The sequence below is a fragment of the Oncorhynchus gorbuscha genome, linkage group LG02, assembly GCF_021184085.1.
Source record: "Oncorhynchus gorbuscha isolate QuinsamMale2020 ecotype Even-year linkage group LG02, OgorEven_v1.0, whole genome shotgun sequence".
Taxonomy (NCBI): domain Eukaryota; kingdom Metazoa; phylum Chordata; class Actinopteri; order Salmoniformes; family Salmonidae; genus Oncorhynchus; species Oncorhynchus gorbuscha.
Genome location: NC_060174.1, coordinates 70,720,461 through 70,739,527, shown reverse-complemented (window position 1 = coordinate 70,739,527; position 19,067 = coordinate 70,720,461). Strand labels below are relative to the sequence as shown.

The following is a 19,067-nucleotide window of genomic DNA, read 5'->3' as shown; positions in this document are numbered from 1 at the left end:
CAGTCAATATCACACAGTCTGGGAGAGACCCGGGCAAGAAACAACACAGTCAATATCACACAGTCTGGGAGAGACCCGGCCAAGAAACAACACAGTCAATATCACACAGTCTGGGAGAGACCCGGCCAACAACACAGTCAATATCACACAGTCTGGGAGAGACCCGGCCAAGAAACAACACAGTCAATATCACACAGTCTGGGAGAGACCCGAGGCCAAGAAACAACACAGTCAATATCACACAGTCTGGGAGAGACCCGGCCAAGAAACAACAATCTATAACACAGGATTCATCTCTGATTGTAACATTAGATCTCTAACAGCATCCTCACCGGCCATGTCTGTCTGCGGCCTCTGGTACAGCATGGTGAACTCATCAGGGTAGTTCTCCACCCAGTTCCAGAAGGCCTGAGGGAGAGAAGAGGGTTACATCAACTGCCTGGAAAGCACTGTCCCCATCCTCAACTCACAGAGAAAACTATCAACGCACCAACTTGCAATGATGTTTCCCTGTCCTCAGCCAACTAAACTATTCAGATACTAATGTCACGCTCTGATGACGAGAGATAAAAAAACTGTTTAAATGTAAAACTTCATAAAACAGTTGATGTGTTTACACGTCCTCACAGTGGAGCCACACTCCAGCTTCATGACTGGGGCTTCTGGCGAGCCAGAGACAGTTTGTGTAAACACTAGCGTCCTGACTGCACTGAAGTGTCTCCAGATGCCTGAGCAGCTCCATGTAAACTCAGACTACACTAGAGCAGGAGGAGCATGGATACAGGAGGAGAGACACCACTAGGTGGAGACAGTGAGTCTATAGACAGACACTGCAGAGGGCGACACAGAGAGACATTCACCTTCTCTAAACTGTTGATGACACTTAGCTGGGCAGGCTTCTTGAGGGCTTTGAATTTAAACACCGTCTCTGCAGAAGATAGGGAGTCAACACCGAGCATCAATAACAGAGAACAACTCAAAAGAAACAGAGAATCTGTAGCTCTATCAAAATGTGACATCTGTTGTCCTAAATAAAGCAACGTAACTGATAAGAATAGGTGTATACCTTGGAGCAGTTTCTTAAGCTTGGCACAGTCCACATTGATGTACTGGATGAGCTCAATGTCATGGACATCCACTGTGTCCTCCGAACACACGGTGAGCTCCTGCAACCTGAGGGGAAAACACAGCAGAGATGGATATTTATTAAAGATGATCCTTGTGACCTCATCAAATATTCACATTCAATAGAATCACAGCATTACAAATCTGTAGATAGATAGTATACAGTGTGTATGATGCTACTCATCATACATACACACTAGCGTATGGGGAAAACCAAACCCAATGGGAAATGTAATAATAAATTAGGTGGTTCGGTGAGTAAGACTACTAGAGCCTCCAAGAACAAGGTTAAGTAGCAAATGAAGGGTCATAAAGAGCTTTGCCTTCACGTAGCACTAATGACATCAAATAGTTTGGATGACTGGGCAATGCTTTTCAAGGTAAAAGCTCTGAAGAGCACAAGGTGACACTGGAGAGTGGTTGAGGTCAACGCACTCTCCCTGTCCTAACATCGCATAACAAAACCTCATGTTTTAATAACCTGCTATTTCATCAGTCTGGGGCCTGTGAGTCATGGACCAATCAGACCACACCACAGCTTGGTTAACAAGTGCAGACTGCGACTCACAGACATGATAGATACACAAGTGGAGCAGCACTATTCTCTTCTGCCTCAGAACCAAATAGTACACCAGTACAACGAGGAGGGAGACAAAAAGCTGTGCTTTCTAAGCTTCTACAAATAATTCATAAACCCTATTGGTTAATGGTTACACCAGATGTTATCTCCCCACACGCCTTGTTCAGGCCCAGGTCATTATGGGGCACGGTGCTCACAGTGGAACATTGCTCCATCAGACCCAGACAAAGACCCTCTCATGAAGGCTGCTGACAGAGACTTGACTCCCTTTATTCATCCTCCCTCCCTTTCTCTCCATCTTAGGTGGGTGATAGAGCTATCGACTCTCTTCCCCCTCACTCTCATTGAAGCCCAAAGGCCTGAACTGGTGTACAGTGCATTTGGAAACTATTCAGACCCCTTGACTTTTACCACATTTTGTTACATTACAGCCTTATTCAAACATGTATTAAATTTTAAATTTTCTACAATTTTCAATCTACACATAATACCCCATAATGACAAAGCAAAAACAGGGTTTTTAGACATTTTAACAAATGTATTAAAAAATATATATTTTTTTAATACAGATTGAGGAAAATTTTTTATTTTATAAATGTTTGAATAAGGCTGTAACGTAACAAAATGTGGTAAAAGTCAAGTTCAGGTGCATCATTTCCATTGATCATCCTTGATGTTTCTACAACTTGATTGGAGTCCACCTGTGGTAACATTTTATTGATTGGACAAGATTCAGAAAGGCTCACACCTGTCTATATAAAAATGTCCCACAGTTGACAGTGCATGTCAGAGCAAAACCCAAGCCATGAGGTCGAAGGAATTGTCCGTAGAGCTCCGAGACAGGATTGTGTTGAGGCACAGATCTGGGGAAGGGTCCCAAAACATTTCTGCAGCATTGAAGGTCCCCAAGAACATAGTGGCCTCCATCATTGTTAAAATGAAATAAGTTTGGAACCACCAAGACTTTTCCTATAGCCGGCCGCTTGGCCAAACTGAGCAATCGGCGCGGAGAAGGGTCTTTGCCAGGGAGGTGACCAAGAACTCTGACAGAGCTCCAGAGTTCCTCTGTGGAGATGGGAGAACTTTCCAGAAGGAAAAGTTCAGTACTGCAGTACTCCACCAAACCAGACGGAAGCCTCAGTAAAAGGCACAACAGCCTGTTTGGAGTTTTACAAAAGGCATCTAAAGGACTCTCAGACCATGAGAAACAAGATTCTCTGGTTTGATGAGACCAATATTAAACTCTTCGGCCTGAATGCCAAGCGTCACATCTGGAGGAAACCTGGCACCATCCCTACAATGAAACATGGTGGCAGCATCATGCTGTGGGGATGTTTCTCAGCGGCAGGGACTGAGAAACTAGTCAGGATTGAGGGAAAGAAGAACAGACCAAAGTACAGAGAGATCCTTGATGAAAACCGACTCCAGGGGCCTCCCGGGTGGCGCAGTGGTTAAGGGCCCTGTACTGCAGCGCTAGCTGTGCCACCAGAGACTCTGGGTTCGCGCCCAGGCTCTGTCGCAACCGGCCGCGACCGAGAGGTCCGTGGGGCGACGGACAATTGGCCTAGCGTCGTCTGGGTTAGGGAGGGTTTGGCCGGAAGGGGATATCCTTGTCTCATAGCGCACCAGCGACTCTTGTGGCGTGCCGGGCGCAGTGCACGGTCGCCAGGTGCACAGTGTTTCCTCCGACACATTGGTGTGGCTGGCTTCCGGGTTGGATGCGCGCTGTGTTAAGAAGCAGTGCAGCTTGGTTGGGTTGTGTTTCGGAGGACCCATGGCTTTCGACCTTCGTCTCTCCCGAGCCCGTACGGGAGTTGTAGCGATGAGACAAGATAGTAACTACTAACAATTGGAAACCACGAAATTGGGGAGAAAAAGGGGGGTAAATTTCAAAAAAAGGAAAGGGGAAAAAAAGAACCTACTCCAGAGCACTCAGGACCTTCCATCAGGACATCGACCCTAAGCACACAGCCAAGACAACACAGAAGTGGCTTCGGGAACAAGTCTCTGAATGCCAGGTTCAAGCCAGGACTTGAACCTGATCGAACATCTCTGGAGAGACCTGAAAATAGCTGTGCAGCAACGCTCTCCATCCTACCTGGAAGAGCTTGAGAGGGTCTGCAGAGAAGAATGAGAGAAACTCCCAAAATACAACGATACTTCTATATATTTTTTTTATAAATGTTCCAAAATGTCTAAAAACCTGTCTTTGGGATATTGTGACTGATAAAGGGAAAATAACTATTTAATCAATTTTAGAATAAGGCTGTAACGTAACAAAATGTGGGAAAAGTCAACGGGTCTGAATACTTTCCGAATGCAATGTACGTACATTTAGTAACCCATCCTCTATGTGCAGCCTGATGCCTTTCATCTTGGCCTGTTCCTACTTAGAGCAGGTTGGGCTGACAGGAGAGTTGTGATGTGTTTATGGTTAATGTCACCTGGTGGAGATGCGGCTGAACACAGCGTTGAAGTTGTTGCAGCTGAGGGAGAATAGGACCCCGGAGGCGGAGTTACGGAGCTCGGCGGCGTGCTGGTGGCCCTCGCGGTAGGTGTGGATGAAGTGACAGATTTCTGGCAGCAGCTGCTTCACCAGCATGGTCTCGTCCAGACGCATGCAGTCCTTCGGTTGCTGAGGGATGGAGGGAAGGGAGAAGAGGAGGAAAGAAGGAAGGAAAGGTTAGAGGTCAAAAAGAAGAAAATCTTTAAATCGATGTCCGCACTGCCCTCTTGACCCAGAGGAGAGAAACCACTGATAGCTGAGGATCAAAGCCATCCCACACAGAGAATGGTCAGTGACAAGTGACAAGGCTGGCATCCCTGAACAACTACACCATGGACAGTGCGGAGCACCACGAAAGCAGAGAGAGCTCTGCATAAAAATGAAGTCACACATTCAGTGTTCTCTAAGCGCCTACTTTTCCACTTCATAAATTAAACTTGGCTTCATTTAATTTAAAAAGGTTCAATTCCCTCGTCAGAAAAGTCTGTATAGCCTTCTCCCTCTAGAATGAACGATACACAGTACATCTTCTAGTAATCTATTGATAGAACAGGCGTCTGTCAGTCACAAAGTGAGCGATGACAGGGTAACGGCTGGTTTGTCAGTCTGCTGTCTGTCCTGCCTCTCGGTATCCATGTTATTTATGTTTGCTGTGGTTGGCTGCAGTCAAAATGTATTTTCACGGAGCAGGGAGAGCATGGCGCTTCATCGTCCCCTGTGAGTGAATATACAAGTCCCATGTAAGTGGTAACAATTAGTTGAAATCCACTTAATTAATGTTTAGCTAAAATGAATTTAATTAATTTAGCGTGTTTCATATAGCCAGCCAAGGAGTCAGGGCGCAAAGGCTATTTACTGTGCTTTGATTGACGACCGAACAGCAAGCGTTTAACAGCAGACTAATTTATTTTCCTAAGATTTGAAGTTCATGTCGACACTTGCCAGTGAGCGCTAAAGTGACATGTCAGTGTAGCCTAGTGATGAGTTGTTCACAAACGGACAGCCATTTTTGAACGGATATTTTAGGTGAATGTCGGAACTGAGTCGGAGAGAGAGCTGTTCATTTGGCTCCCTAATTTACATAGTAGTAGGCTACTACTACTTTTTGGCGATTATCTGCAGATACATTATGAAAACATTTAATTAAGATGTTGAATCCTCACTGCAGGAACAATAAGTAGCAGAGAGAGAGCCTCATTTTGGTCCAAAATACTGCTGATGCTTTCTGTGTAGCCAACCACATGTTTAACCTGCTTCATTCTTCAAGCATACCTGTAGGTCTATAATGGGCCCCTGACTTCGTATAAAATGGGGGTGCACAATCTGTGGGTCATCCCCCTGAAAATTTTGTTTCTCAACAAGGAATCCATGTTTACTTTACAGAACACAACCTTTTGTCTTAGGTTTTTGCCACAATAAATTCAAAGAGTAGACGACACTAGTTTTTCTGACGAATCCACTGCCTTCCCTCAAAGTCCACCCGCAGTGATTGATTGACAGGTCTGACCCCCTACCAACTCTGTGACTCACAAGCAACCTGCTCCCTCCCCTGACAATCCCACCCACAGTGATTGACAGGCCAAACTGTTAAAGGGATAGTTCACCCAAATTAGGGTCCACAGTCAGAGTCAATAAAATACATAATTTGAAGAACAAACATCGTGGCAATTCATATCTTGCAGTAAAACTAGCAGAAAATGTCAAACAAAAGGTTATCTTACTTAGAAAATAGTCCTGAATTAGGGTCGGGACGATACCAGTATCACGATAGTATCATGGCAAGGAAACAAAACAAGAAGGCGGATTTAACTTCTTTAGGAGAATAGCCCCAATGTTGGAAACAAAATCATTATGTTGTCATCCAGAGTCACATTTACTTATTTTCCAAGCTTTAGCACAATATTTTGCATACAGCAGGTTTTTAAAGGACCAGAGAGTTGCATGCTTGTTCTCATTTTTGCCATGGAAAAGAATATTGTGTTATTGGTCTCGTCACAGCCCTAGAAAATACAGGCCTAGACCATATCCAAAACAACTTACAACACACTGAAATCTTACATTTTCTGCTATTTTAAAGTCAGGTGTTTCTACTCAATACCACAACTAATTTCCACCAATCTAGGAGGCAGTCGTTAAAGAATTCAATAATTTAGCTGTGTATTTCAGATGGAATCAAGGCATGAGAATGTACCAGAGGCCACCAAAATAGTTTGTTCTGCATTTTTCCCCCTGGGATCTGCCATTACCCCAGCACACTGTGGGAGGACTGGGGACAAAGAGGGTTCTACTTGGGGACAATAGTGGTGGATCATTAAGTTAAATATTTAATTGAAAATATAAGGATTTTTTAATTACTTGTAAGGGTTTAATATGTCATGCTTTTAAATTGACTGGCAGTGACATGGGCAACGATGTGGAAAGCTGTATATTTAAGCCGTATATGTAACTCACGATTATGAATAAATACCATCGAAAAAGAAAAATATAGAATAAACAAACAGCTGACTGAAGACGGGCAGGCCGGGCATTGAGTCCGTTTCTGCGGTAGCACGGACTCTTTAAAACGTGACGAAATTTGGTTGCTCCTCGCTGAAACAAGCAAGGTGTTGTATAAAATAAGTATTTGGTTGCCAAGGCAGCGCCCTTCTCCCTGCTAAGCAGCACATGCAGTCAGGAGTGGAGGAGTGTACAAAATGTGCTTTAAAAAAATACAAATAAATGTTTTGCTATTCAAAAAATTAGGACGACCGCCGTCATTTGGCTGACCAATAAGTCATGACCATCACTGCCCTGTGTGTAAATAAACTATTTACAAACTATTTACAAAGGTAAAATAGTCAGCAAAAAGCATTCAGATTTCAAGAACAAGGAGGACTTGAAGAACCCACTAACAGCTGTCCTCCATCCGCCAGCTCCCAGTGATAATAAAAAAAAATGTTTAAAAAAGGCCGGAAACTTGGAGGCTGTGAATGTGAAGTCAAGATGAGGAAGCACCTGGAAAAGCAATCTTCAGAAGTGGGCAGTAAGCACATCTTTACTGAGGAGAGGAGGGAGAGGAACCAGGGGAATACTGGCTACTAACAGAGTTCACTGAGCCTGAGAGAGAGACAGTACTCAAACACACAGTTCATTTGTGTGGGGAGGGGAAAGGGCCCAGATCCAGGGCAAAGGCCACTGTCCCAACTGAAACATCTAAACCACAGACAGCCCACCACATCCTATTGTGTTATGCTGATATCCAATGGAAATCTCCTGATTAAAAAAGTGTCTTAGGACAGCATGAGAAAATGAAACCAATCAGGAGGAAGGATGAAGGGAGAGCGAGAGTCTGAGAAATAAAAGTGACATGTAGCCATCATTTAAAAATATATATATTAAGGGGAAGGTTTAAAAGAAAAAAGAAAACAGGGTATAAAATGTAGATAGCCTTAAGGTTCCTCACCCCAGCAAGGCACTTCTCCAGTGTGTCAAGGATGATGAGCTGAGAGAGATACAGGTTCTTTTCCGCAGCCTCCCCAAATATTCGCTAGGGGAGAGAGAGGAGAGGGAGACATGGTTGAGACATCTGCAACTCTGTACATGTCTCTATAGGCTACAACTGCCGTTGCTCGCACACACTTACCATGTTGTTCACATTCTTCAGTATGTTCGTGAGGCCACTGATCACCAGTGAGAACTTATACTTGGAGATGTTGATCAGACATTCCTTGTTGTGCTCCGTGCTGACTTTGGTGTGAGTGTTCTGTTGGCCCACTTTAACTGGAAGCTGCAGAGGGGAGAGGGTGGGGGAGTTAGGCTTATACAGTGTGTAAATCCTTTGATGTTGGTGCATTCATCGAAGTTGGTAACTTCACTGTGTCCAACACACATAACCCTAACCACAATGTCACGAGCATGGAGTACAGGAATAGCCAAGTGTTGTGTATACCATTTCCTGTCAATACGTTAATCAGAGAGCGCGGTTACATGCACAAAACAATACGATTATTGCAGATAGATTAATCTAATAGTTTGTTTAAAACGTTTACATGCCCTGCAAAAATAACAATTTTTCCTAATAATCCTGTTCACTTGAACATCTGAAACCAGGCTACCTGAAGGGACTTAAATAAATGCCAAAAACCGTCAATCAAAATAAACATTCTACAACAGTGACCATGTTATTTTTGCAAAGCCTATTTGATTCTGAGATTGGACATATTAAGTTTGTATGTGAAAACTATTTCCAAGATGCATACTTTCAGTTTTTCCGAACTCACTTCACCCGCGCATACGCCTCCATCACGCCAACAGCGTCATTGTATACACCAGAAGCACATTCATTCCCAATGAAACACTGCGTTTGCCTTGCAGCATTGCATTGCAGAGGCAGTGCGTTCTATGCGTATATGTTGGATTTATCAATCAGTTTAATATCGTATGAATCAGTGTACAAGTATCTAAGTATATGACTGATCATACAAGCATACAAGTATCTAAGTATGACTGAGTGGTGGTAGGCATTCATTCAAACAGCACTTTTGTGCGTTTTGCCAGCAGCTCTTCGTTGTGCGTCAAGCATTGCACTGTTTATGACTTCAAGCCTATCAACTCCCGAGATGAGGCTGGTGTAAGCGAAGTGAAATGGCTAGCAAGTTAGCGCGCGCTAATAGTGTTTCAAACATCACTCGCTCTGAGCCTTCTAGTAGATGTTCCCCTTGCTCTGCATGGCTAACACTGCTTCGATGGTGGCTGTTGTCGTTGTGTTGCTGGTTCGAGCCCAGGGAGGAGCGAGGAGAGGGACGGAAGCTATACTGTTACACTGGCAATACTAAAGTGCCTATAAGAACGTCTAATAGTCAAAGGTTAATGAAATACAAATGGTATAGAAGGAAATAGTCCTATAATAACTACAACCTAAAACTTCTTACTTGGGAATATTGAAGACTCATGTTAAAATGAACCACCAGCTTTCATATGTTCTCATGTTCTGAGCAAGGAACTGAAACATTAGCTTTCTTACATAGCACATATTGCACTTTTACTTTCTTCTCCAACACTTTGTTTTTGCATTATTTAAACCAAATGGAACAGGTTTCATTATTTATTTGAGGCTAAATTGATTTTATTGATGTATTATATTAAGTTAAAATAAGTGTTCATTCAGTATTGTTGTAATTGTCATTATTACAATTATTTGTTTTATTTTTATAAAAATCGGCCGATTAATTGGTATCGGCTTTTTTGGTCCTCGAATAATCGGTATCGGTATTGAAAAATCAGAATCGGTCGACCTCTAGAAGAGACATCACAAATACACAAAAAAACTAAACTCCTAGCCCCCCATGCATGCTTTCTGTCCCCAACACTAAAACTACACCTACATAATATAAAAACAAAATAAAAATATATATTTGTCCACAAGTAAATTAAACTTAAAATATATAAAAAATTAAATGTAAAAAAATATATAAAAACACAAAGCTATAATAACCTTGAGTAGAAGAGGCTAAAGGGATAGGGAGGAGTGTAGAGTACTGGGGAAGCCTGGAAAGTGGCTGGGTGGCCCCTCCCAGAGTATATCGTACCACACACAGAGGGTGGATGGGCTGAGCTCACAGACACCCACTACGGGCCATGCTCCATGCTCCGCTCTGTAGGAACAAAGAGGCCTTTGGCGCTGCGCCGCTCCCATTTGGGCCACAGCTGCACACCTGCGGCAGTCTGCTGCGCACCCACATACAAACACGCGCGCGCACCCACAATTCACAAGTAAGACTACTAATGAAAACAAACACTTAGTCTGCAAAGTGCAAAGGAAGTCAAACTTGGCACAGTTTTGTACTATGACTTCTTATAAGTATGCTAAACATATAAAGGTATGGAGATTGAGGTGGACACACCAATCCCAACCATTCGACAGGTCCAGAGGAGATTCCTCACCTATAGCAGGACCTAATACCATGTCCTCCAGCAAAGGCCAGAGGTCACCATAACAGACCCGAGAGGGGCTGCTCCTCTCCTGGCTCAGAGACATGTGCATGAAATGAGAGTCCCGAGACTTAAGCATCTTCCCTGCGAACACAGAGTATGGCTTGTTGACATCTATATTCAGGCCAGGCCAACAGACACAGGGCCACTTTGTTTCACTGGCACAGTCAAATTCCTCTAAGGTCAATCCCTTTCCTAATGAGTGCTTTGGCACCAGCCAACCGGGCACTGAACACAAAGAGGGGAGGAGAGGCAGAGTACACTTCCCTAGTCGACATAACGCCAGAAGATACACAAACGCGGTTTAAGACGTTTTTCCTGAGTGCTGCCAACATAGAAACACTATTTAGGCGAGCACAGAAACACCATTAGGAGATATTTATGATCTTCCATCTAAGATGCCATCTAAAAAAAGACATGGCTCTTCACTTGGCTGAGCTTCTCTTTCCAGGTCAGGGCTTGTAAAGCAGCATCAGGGATCAACATCAGATTTCCAATGAAAAGGTCAGAAAGACTTCATGCTCTTTCCTTAGGAGCGTTGGTGTTACAAGCTCAAGCACAATACATGCAAGACAGTATTATTAGATAATACATTATAGTGCATCATTTTGGAGCTAACGACACAAGCAATTCGCTACACCTGCAATAACATCTGCTGAATATGTGTATGCGACTAATAACATTTTACAAATATGTTGTTTACACATCAGGGGGAAAGAATCTGCTTTTGACTGGAATCCCCTTCACACACTACATTATTCTTGAATTTCGCACGAGGAAAGAAGCCTACCTAACATTGGATTTACAAAAGTGAGGGTTGGATTATTTATATGGTAATAACATCCAATTGTATTTGCTTTACTTTTATTTAACAAGGCAAGTCAGTTAAGAACAAATTCTTATTTTCAACAACGGCCTAGGAACAGTGGGTTAACTGCCTTGTTCAGGGGCAGAATGACAGATTTTTACCTTGTCAGATCGGGGATTTTGGTTACTACTCCAATGCTCTAACCGCTAGGCTACCTGCTGCCCCAATGCTCTGCTCTGGCCTCAACGGGTCAAGCTCAAAAGGAAATGTGATACAGCATAACGTCACAGTCGAGGGTTGAGCTGCTAATCTCAAAGCTGATTCTGACAGAAAGCCGTCTCAATCCAACCAGAATCCAACATACAAAATCCTCTTTAATGATTACAAAGTGGTATCAATAGGATTAACAGCATATTAGGCCTGATCTCCATTAAACCTTCATCAAAGTGCAATGAGCCACACCCAGCCACCTGGCCTTCCAAGCACAACTACCATACCTCGTTCAAAGGCACTTAAATCTCTTGCCCATTTACCCTCTGTATAGCGCACATACACAATCCATGTCTCAAGGCATAAAAATCCTTCTTTAACCTGTCTCCTCCCCATCTACACTGATTGAAGGTGACATCATTAAGGGATCATAGCTTTCACCTGGTCAGTCTGTCATGGAAAGAGAAGGTGTTCCTAATGTTTTGTACACTCCGTGTATACTGCAATATACTACAAACGTCACTGATCAGAATTACACAGACTAGCTCGGCATATACATTACAATGTAAACACAAGGATGATACAATGAAATCACTGCTTTGCATACAAGCCTAATACTGTACAACCATAGCCCATACTGCATCATATAGGATAGCTATGATGTACGAGAAGGACAATTAAGATATTGGTGAGATTTTGTGAGGGGAGCAAAGTAGATCAATAAATTCATTCAGAAAAAAGCTTCGATACCCATCTTCACCAATGTTTCCCAATGCAATGGATGAGACCTGCTTGTCAGTCTGCATAGAAAAGTCCACAGTCCACACACACACTGTTGGCTAAACAAACTGGACGCAGCTAAAATAACACAGGATATGACTAGCTAGCAGCTACTGTAATAGCCAACAGGCTATAAACAAACTATTTGTAGTATAGACAAACAATTTGATTTGTAGTCCAAGATGAGTTACTAGGTAGGTAAATGGAAATTGAATTTGCACATGAATTACTGGACACTAGCTTCAGGTTGACAAATTGGATATCAACAACGCTCGCAGTGGCTAGCTAGCTATCTATAGTTAGCACAGTGTTACTGGCAGAAGCTGAATGTATTGCTAACCAAGCTAACAACTCACTGCTTAAGTCTACATCTAGCTAGTTCTTCATTTTCAACAGCGAAATGCGTACTCTGTCGACTCCTTTGTTTATATAGAGAGTACATCCTCGTGGTATTATCCTTATGAATTTGAAATGGTATCTCAAATGTTTGGGACAAATTTGCCATGTGCTATTTCGCTCTCTGTCGCTGTCACTTGCTCCCGAGTCCTGTGTGTGATGATGCGGCTCTGCAGGAGCAGTGTGTTGAGCGAGCGAACGAGCTAGATCGGCACAAAACACACCAGTCATGACAGTGCAGCTTTCTTCAAATGATCCCGTCGCCAAAACCACGACCTCCATGATGTTACAGGGACAAGGCAGAGGCACAATGTCTGATACGATGTGTTATTCTTACCTGCTCGTCGAATCTACTAATTACGGCCTGAACCCATTCCACGGGTTTATGCGCCGCCATGGCCGGCCGGGTGCGAGCCGCGATGGGCCACCTGAATTATCCGTATAAATAATGATTCCTCTGCTATTTGCAACCAGTTAATGCTCAAAATCCGATGTTGATGGGAGTTATTTTTCTTTATTTTAGCAGACACAGCACCATGTCGCCATGACAGTACCGGAAGTTTGAATCCTCCTTCTCAATGAAATGAAGCAGGCACAGATGCTGCTTTGAGAAACAGCTAACATTACTGCGCGTGCGTTGCAAGAATCTTTGCGGCGACAAGTATGAATGTAAAAACCGGGGATTGGACCAATGCCGTGTGTTTTCATCAATGACAGGCTTTAGATAACAAACCGATGATGTCACACTGCCTTGTGATTTTAGATACGGAAGAAACAGAACCATAAACATTTTGCAGTTACATTATAAGAAATGCATGGTAACAGTACACCAGATAGCCATTCGATCTGTGTACATCATCAATATGTACAATATAATACTCCAGTCCGTAATATGTGCTGCTATTCTACGCTGTTGTGTAACCTTTTTTCCTGTTATGTCCCTCCCTGCCTCTTTTCTCCCAGGAAATAATTAATTGTTAATATTTAAGAAAGGACGATGGGCTTGCCTTTAAACCTATGAATGATCTTTTAGCAGATTGTTCCTTAGAAAATATATTTCCCTCATTCACCTACAGATGAGCCTTTCGTTCCTACAGTATGAATAGAGTAGCCCACTGGCTGCTATTTGTGAATGTGTCTGTGGAGTGAGGAGTGGGGGGCTGAATGCGTGAGAAAGGGGGAGGGAGTTCCTTAACAGCTAATGATGTTTTTTTTAAATAATGTTTGACCTATATTTATCTAGGCAAGTCAGTTAACGTCCACGGAACGGTTGAGCTAACGTAGGCTAATGCGATTAGCATGAGGTTGTAAGTAACAAGAACATTTCCCAGGACATAGACATATCTGATATTGGGAGAAAGATTAACAATAATTTAAGCTAACTGCACTGTCCAATTTATAATAGCTATTACAGCTATTGTTTGAGGAGCGTGCACAATTCTGAACATGAAAAGTTATTAATAAACAAATTAGGCACATTTGGACAGTCTTGATACAAAATTTGGAACAGAAATTAAATGGTTCATTGGATCAGTCTAAAACTTTGCACGTACACTGCTGCCATCTAGTGGCCAAAATCTAAATTACACCTGGCTGGAATAATGCATTATGGCCTTTCTCTTGCATTTTAAAGATGATGGTACAAAAAAATACAAAAGAACAGTTGGTTATTTCTTTGTATTATCTTTTACCAGATCTATTGTGTTATTTTATCCTACCATTCTTTCATATTTCCTTTCAAATGGTACCAGGAATATGCATATCCTTGCTTCAGGGCCTGAGCTACAGGCAGGTAGATTTGGGTATGTCATTTTAGGGGAAAATTGGGGGAAAAAGGGCGAATCTTTAAGAGGCTAACCACTTGACTACGTGTCGCCCCAATTGGTAAAGTCTGATGTTCTGTATCTAGTGTTACATAATATACATAGTGTTTCTTATGACAACCTTATGACACAGTCTATCCATTGCATAAGAACAATTATGGTTTTCAATGATTTTACTGAGTTACAGTTCCTATAAGTAAATCAGTCAATTGAAATGAATTCATTAGGCCCTAATCTATGGATTTCACATGACTGGGCAGAGAAGCACAGCCATGGGTGAGACTGGGAGGCCAAAGGCCCACCTACTTGGGAACCAGGCCTACCCACTCAGCATGAGCTTTTCCCCGCAAAAGGGGACAGAAATACTCCTCAGTTTCATCAGCTGTCTGGGTGGCTGGTCTCAGACGATCCCGCATGTAAAGAAGTTGGATGTGGAAGTCTTGGGCTGGTGTGGTTACATGTGCTTGTAATGTACTGCCAAATTCTCTAAAATGACTTTGGAGGTGGCTTATGGTAAAGAAATGAACATACAATTTTCTGGCAACAGCTCTATTGGACACTCCTGCAGTCAGCATGCCAATTGCACACTCCCTCAAAACTTGAGACATCTGTGGAATTGTGTTGTGTGACAAAACTGAACATTTTAAAGTGGCCTTTTATTGTCTCCAGCACAAAGTGCAGCTGTGTAATGATAATGCTGTTTAATCATCTTGATACGCAACACCTGTTAGGTGGATGGATTATCTTGACAAAGGAGAAATTCTCACTGAAATGTGTGCACAAAATTTAAGAGAAATAATTGTTTTTGTACATATGGAAAATGTATGGGGTATGGAAAATGTATCGGGTATGGGACATTTTATTTCAGCTCATAAAACAGGGACCAACACTTTACATGTTGCATTTATCAAAGCCAAAGCTAGATTTGCTTTGTAGTAAGTAGTTAGCTAAAATGCTAAAGTTGTCAGTGATGAAATTCAAACACGTAACTTTTGGTTTTCTAGTAAGTAACCTTCTATCAATCTTATGTAACCACACCGAACATAACATACCCATTTGAGTGTCCCGGATTTACGTTTACCATGTTACTAGTCTATAAAATCAGAAGTGTGTTCAGTTCGCTTGATGCAATGCTGCAAGAAGAGCTCAAAACCACAAGAGGAGACACAGTCAACAGCGTCAATTCCCATACACTGCAGCTTGTGCCAATTTAAATTGTCATGAGAATCCATATAAACAGTTGTATTTGTTATGTTCGCTATGCAGCCCTTGTATATTTGACTACTTGAGCAACGTCAGCGTATTTCCAGGCACTATAGTTTCATTTAGACTAAACAGTATCCTCAATCCAGAATGACTGGGTTTATCACCTCTTTAGGGCATCACTATGGTGCCACCGATAGAAGGCAGGTTGAGAACATTCATAATAACCACTTGACGCGACCGAGTGACAGAGGTGCAACCTATTGACCTGTTTCCAGGGAGAGATATGCGTGACTCTTGGCAGCAGTAAGAAAGCCATTGATCTGCGCCCATTCAACATAGCCTAGATTTACATTTTTATTATTTCTAAACAAAATACGTTTTTGGGGTTCTCATACACTTACAATTATGTTTTGATTCTTGCGTGAACAGTCTCTAACGCTCCAATCACACCGTCAGTGTCATTGCATTTTGGTACACCAGAAGTACATGAATTTCCAATGAAACGGCTGCATTTGACTCGAAGCATTGCGTTGCACAGGCAGTTATAGTGCGTTCGGTGTGGTGCATAATGTATGCATCAAACTGTATGCATAGACCTCTTGACAGAAATGGTAGCAAAAGGTGAATGTTGAACTTTTGTTGCAGACATATCCAGATGATGCTGCGTACTATTTTGCACAATGACGCTGTTGGTGTGATCGAAGCATAAGATTATATTTGGTTGTGATCTTTGCAAATAAACTATTTTGGAGGCAGCAGTTGTTAGCTAGAATGCTAACACTCATTGAAATTGGCTATGGCAAAAGCTAGCCAAAGAGCCATTTTTTAAAAGTAAAATGCAATTGATTTGTGATGACATTATATTAAGCAGGACATTCATACAAGCCTTAAAATCCAATTATAATCCAAAAGAAGTGTGAAATGCCCTCGTAAGCAACATGAAAATAGAGCTTTTTTTGCTGCCGTTCTATAATGATGAGTGAGAACGTTACAGACACACAAATATCCTACTGCTGCAAAAATGCTACCCTCCACTGTTATTGTAATGGTGGGAGGTTAGCATGTCTTGGGGGTATGATATTCGTGCATCTGTAACTTTCTCACTCAACATTATTCACGATTCATTCAGGACTATCTGTAATCATGGTAGCATCTACATGAATGTAAAGTGTTTAGAAACATATTCTAATCTTATTTACAATAAAAGTGACTCCAAAATGACACAATACATTAATTTATCATTAATTTCTATTGGGAACAAAATCATCTGAAACACAAGCAAAACAAACAGCAAATGCAACCAAACAAGTTTGTAGAGTCACAAGCTTGATGTAATCATTGCGTGCTAGGAATATGGAACCAAATACTGAATTTTTTACTACTTTAATACACATAAGTGAATTTGTCCCAATCCTTTTAGTCCCCTAAAATTGGGAACAATGTACAAAAAGTGTTGTAATTTCTAAACAGTTCTCCCGCTATAGAGGAAAATACCCTCAAATTAAAGTTGACAGACTGCACTTTGACCTCATAGTCATTGTATCATTTAAAATCCAAAGTGCTGGAGTACAAAGCCAAAACAACAACAAAAATTGTCACTGTCCCATTACTTTTGGAGCTCACTGTATCTACTGCTGTACATACCATTCTTAATATCGTGTAAATTCAATTCTGTTACAGTGCTATTTGGGTTGTTAATTAGATTCATTCTAAATTTCTTTATTTATTTGTATTATTTGTGTACTTAATTGACATTCTACTGCATTGTTAGGAGCCAGTAACATAAGCATTTCGCTGCATCCGCCCTAACATCTACTAAACTGTGTATGCGACCAATAAACTTTGATTTGACATACTTTGTCATCCAAATTTGTTGACATGTAATGTTACCATGCTTTGGCCCTGTGTGAAGGGGCTCTTTGTGAATAAGATGCCATTTTGGTCTCCTCAGAAAGCATGTCAAATCACATGCTGCAAAATGAACTCATTTCACTAATCTAAAGAATGTTGCATCGGCATCTGTTTTAGTGAAAGAAAGGCCAACTTGTGCAGCACTGGTCTAAATAATTTTGGTACAACCAGGCAGTCATGGGCAGCTTCAGGGAGGGGCAAGACAGTGCTGAAGCCCTGTAAAGAATAGGCCTAGCACCCCTATGAAAGAATGTATTTATACATGCACAAATGCACACCATAGATTGAACGCACCCCTACGCAACCACTGAGCTACCTCTTAAATAGCGCAGTGAAAAATGACTGGTGGCAGTAAGGATGTAGGGCTGCCCGGAGGCCTACAGATGAAAAGGATGGCTAAAAGGTACTTTGTGAGAGAAAAATACACTGCTAAAAAAGTAAAGGGAACACTTAAACAACACAATGTAACTCCAAGTCAATCACACTTCTGTGAAATCAAACTGTCCACTTAGGAAGCAACACTGATTGACAATACATTTCACATGCTGTTGTGCAAATGGAATAGACAACAGGTGGAAATTATAGGCAATTAGCAAGACACTCCCAATAAAGGAGTGGTTCTGCAGGTGGTGACCACAGACCACTTCTCAGTTCCTATGCTTCCTGGCTGATGTTTTGGTCACTTTTGAATGCTGGCGTTGCTTTCACTCTAGTGGTAGCATGAGACAGAGTCTACAACCCACACAAGTGGCTCAGGTAGTGCAGCTCATCCAGGATGGAACATCAATGTGAGCTGTGGCAATAAGGTTTGCTGTGTCTGTCAGCGTAGTGTCCAGAGCATGGAGGCGCTACCAGGAGACAGGCCAATACATCAGGAGACATGGAGGAGGCCGTAGGAGGGCAACAACCCAGCAGCAGGACCGCTACCTCCGCCTTTGTGCAAGGAGGAACAGGAGGAGCACTGCCAGAGCCCTGCAAAATGACCTCCAGCAGGCCACAAATGTGCATATGTCTGCTCAAACGGTCAGAAACAGACTCCATGAGGGTGGTATGAGGGCCCGACGTCCACAGGTTGGGGTTGAGCTTACAGCCCAACACCGTGCAGGACGTTTGGCCAGAGAACACCAAGATTGGCAAATTCACCACTGGCGCCCTGTGCTCTTCACAGATGAAAGCAGGTTCACACTGAGCACGTGACAGACGTGACAGTATGGAGACGCTGTGGAGAACGTTCTTCTGCCTGCAACATCCTCCAGCATGACCGGTTTTTGCGGTGGGTCAGTCATGGTGTGGGGTGGTGTTTCTTTGGGCGGCTGCACAGCCCTCCATGTGCTTGCCAGAGGTAGCCTGACTGCCATTAGGTACCGAGATGAGATCCTCAGACCCCTTGTGAGACCATATGCTGGTGTGGTTGGCCCTGGGTTCCTCCTAATGCAAAACAATACAAGACCTCATGTGGCTGGAGTGTGTCAGCAGTTCCTGCAAGAGGAAGGCACTGATGCTATGGACTGGCCCGCCCGTTCCCCAGACCTGAATCCAATTGAGCACATCTGGGACATCATGTCTCACTCCATCCACCAACGCCACGTTGCACCACAGACTGTCCAGGAGTTGGCGGATGCTTTAGTCCAGGTCTGGGAGGAGATCCCTCAGGAGACCATCCGCCACCTCATCAGGAGCATGCCCAAGGCGTTGTAGGGAGGTCATACAGGCACGTGGAGGCCACACACACTACTGAGCCTCATTTTGACT

At 42.7% G+C, this 19,067-nt stretch overlaps 1 protein-coding gene across 1 annotated transcript in view; it reads right to left on the bottom strand.

Annotated features, from left to right (window-relative positions):
• The window catches only part of nf1b (neurofibromin 1b), an 80,241-nt gene extending 67,273 nt beyond the window's left edge, over positions 1-12,968 (bottom strand). The window contains 7 exon segments of the mRNA XM_046320011.1: positions 333-408; positions 861-928; positions 1,067-1,173; positions 4,150-4,340; positions 7,654-7,737; positions 7,834-7,977; positions 12,713-12,968. Of these exon segments, the coding sequence (XP_046175967.1) occupies positions 333-408; positions 861-928; positions 1,067-1,173; positions 4,150-4,340; positions 7,654-7,737; positions 7,834-7,977; positions 12,713-12,772 (730 nt within the window). The 5' untranslated portion in view covers positions 12,773-12,968.
• Positions 12,969-19,067: the final 6,099 nt, after the last annotated feature.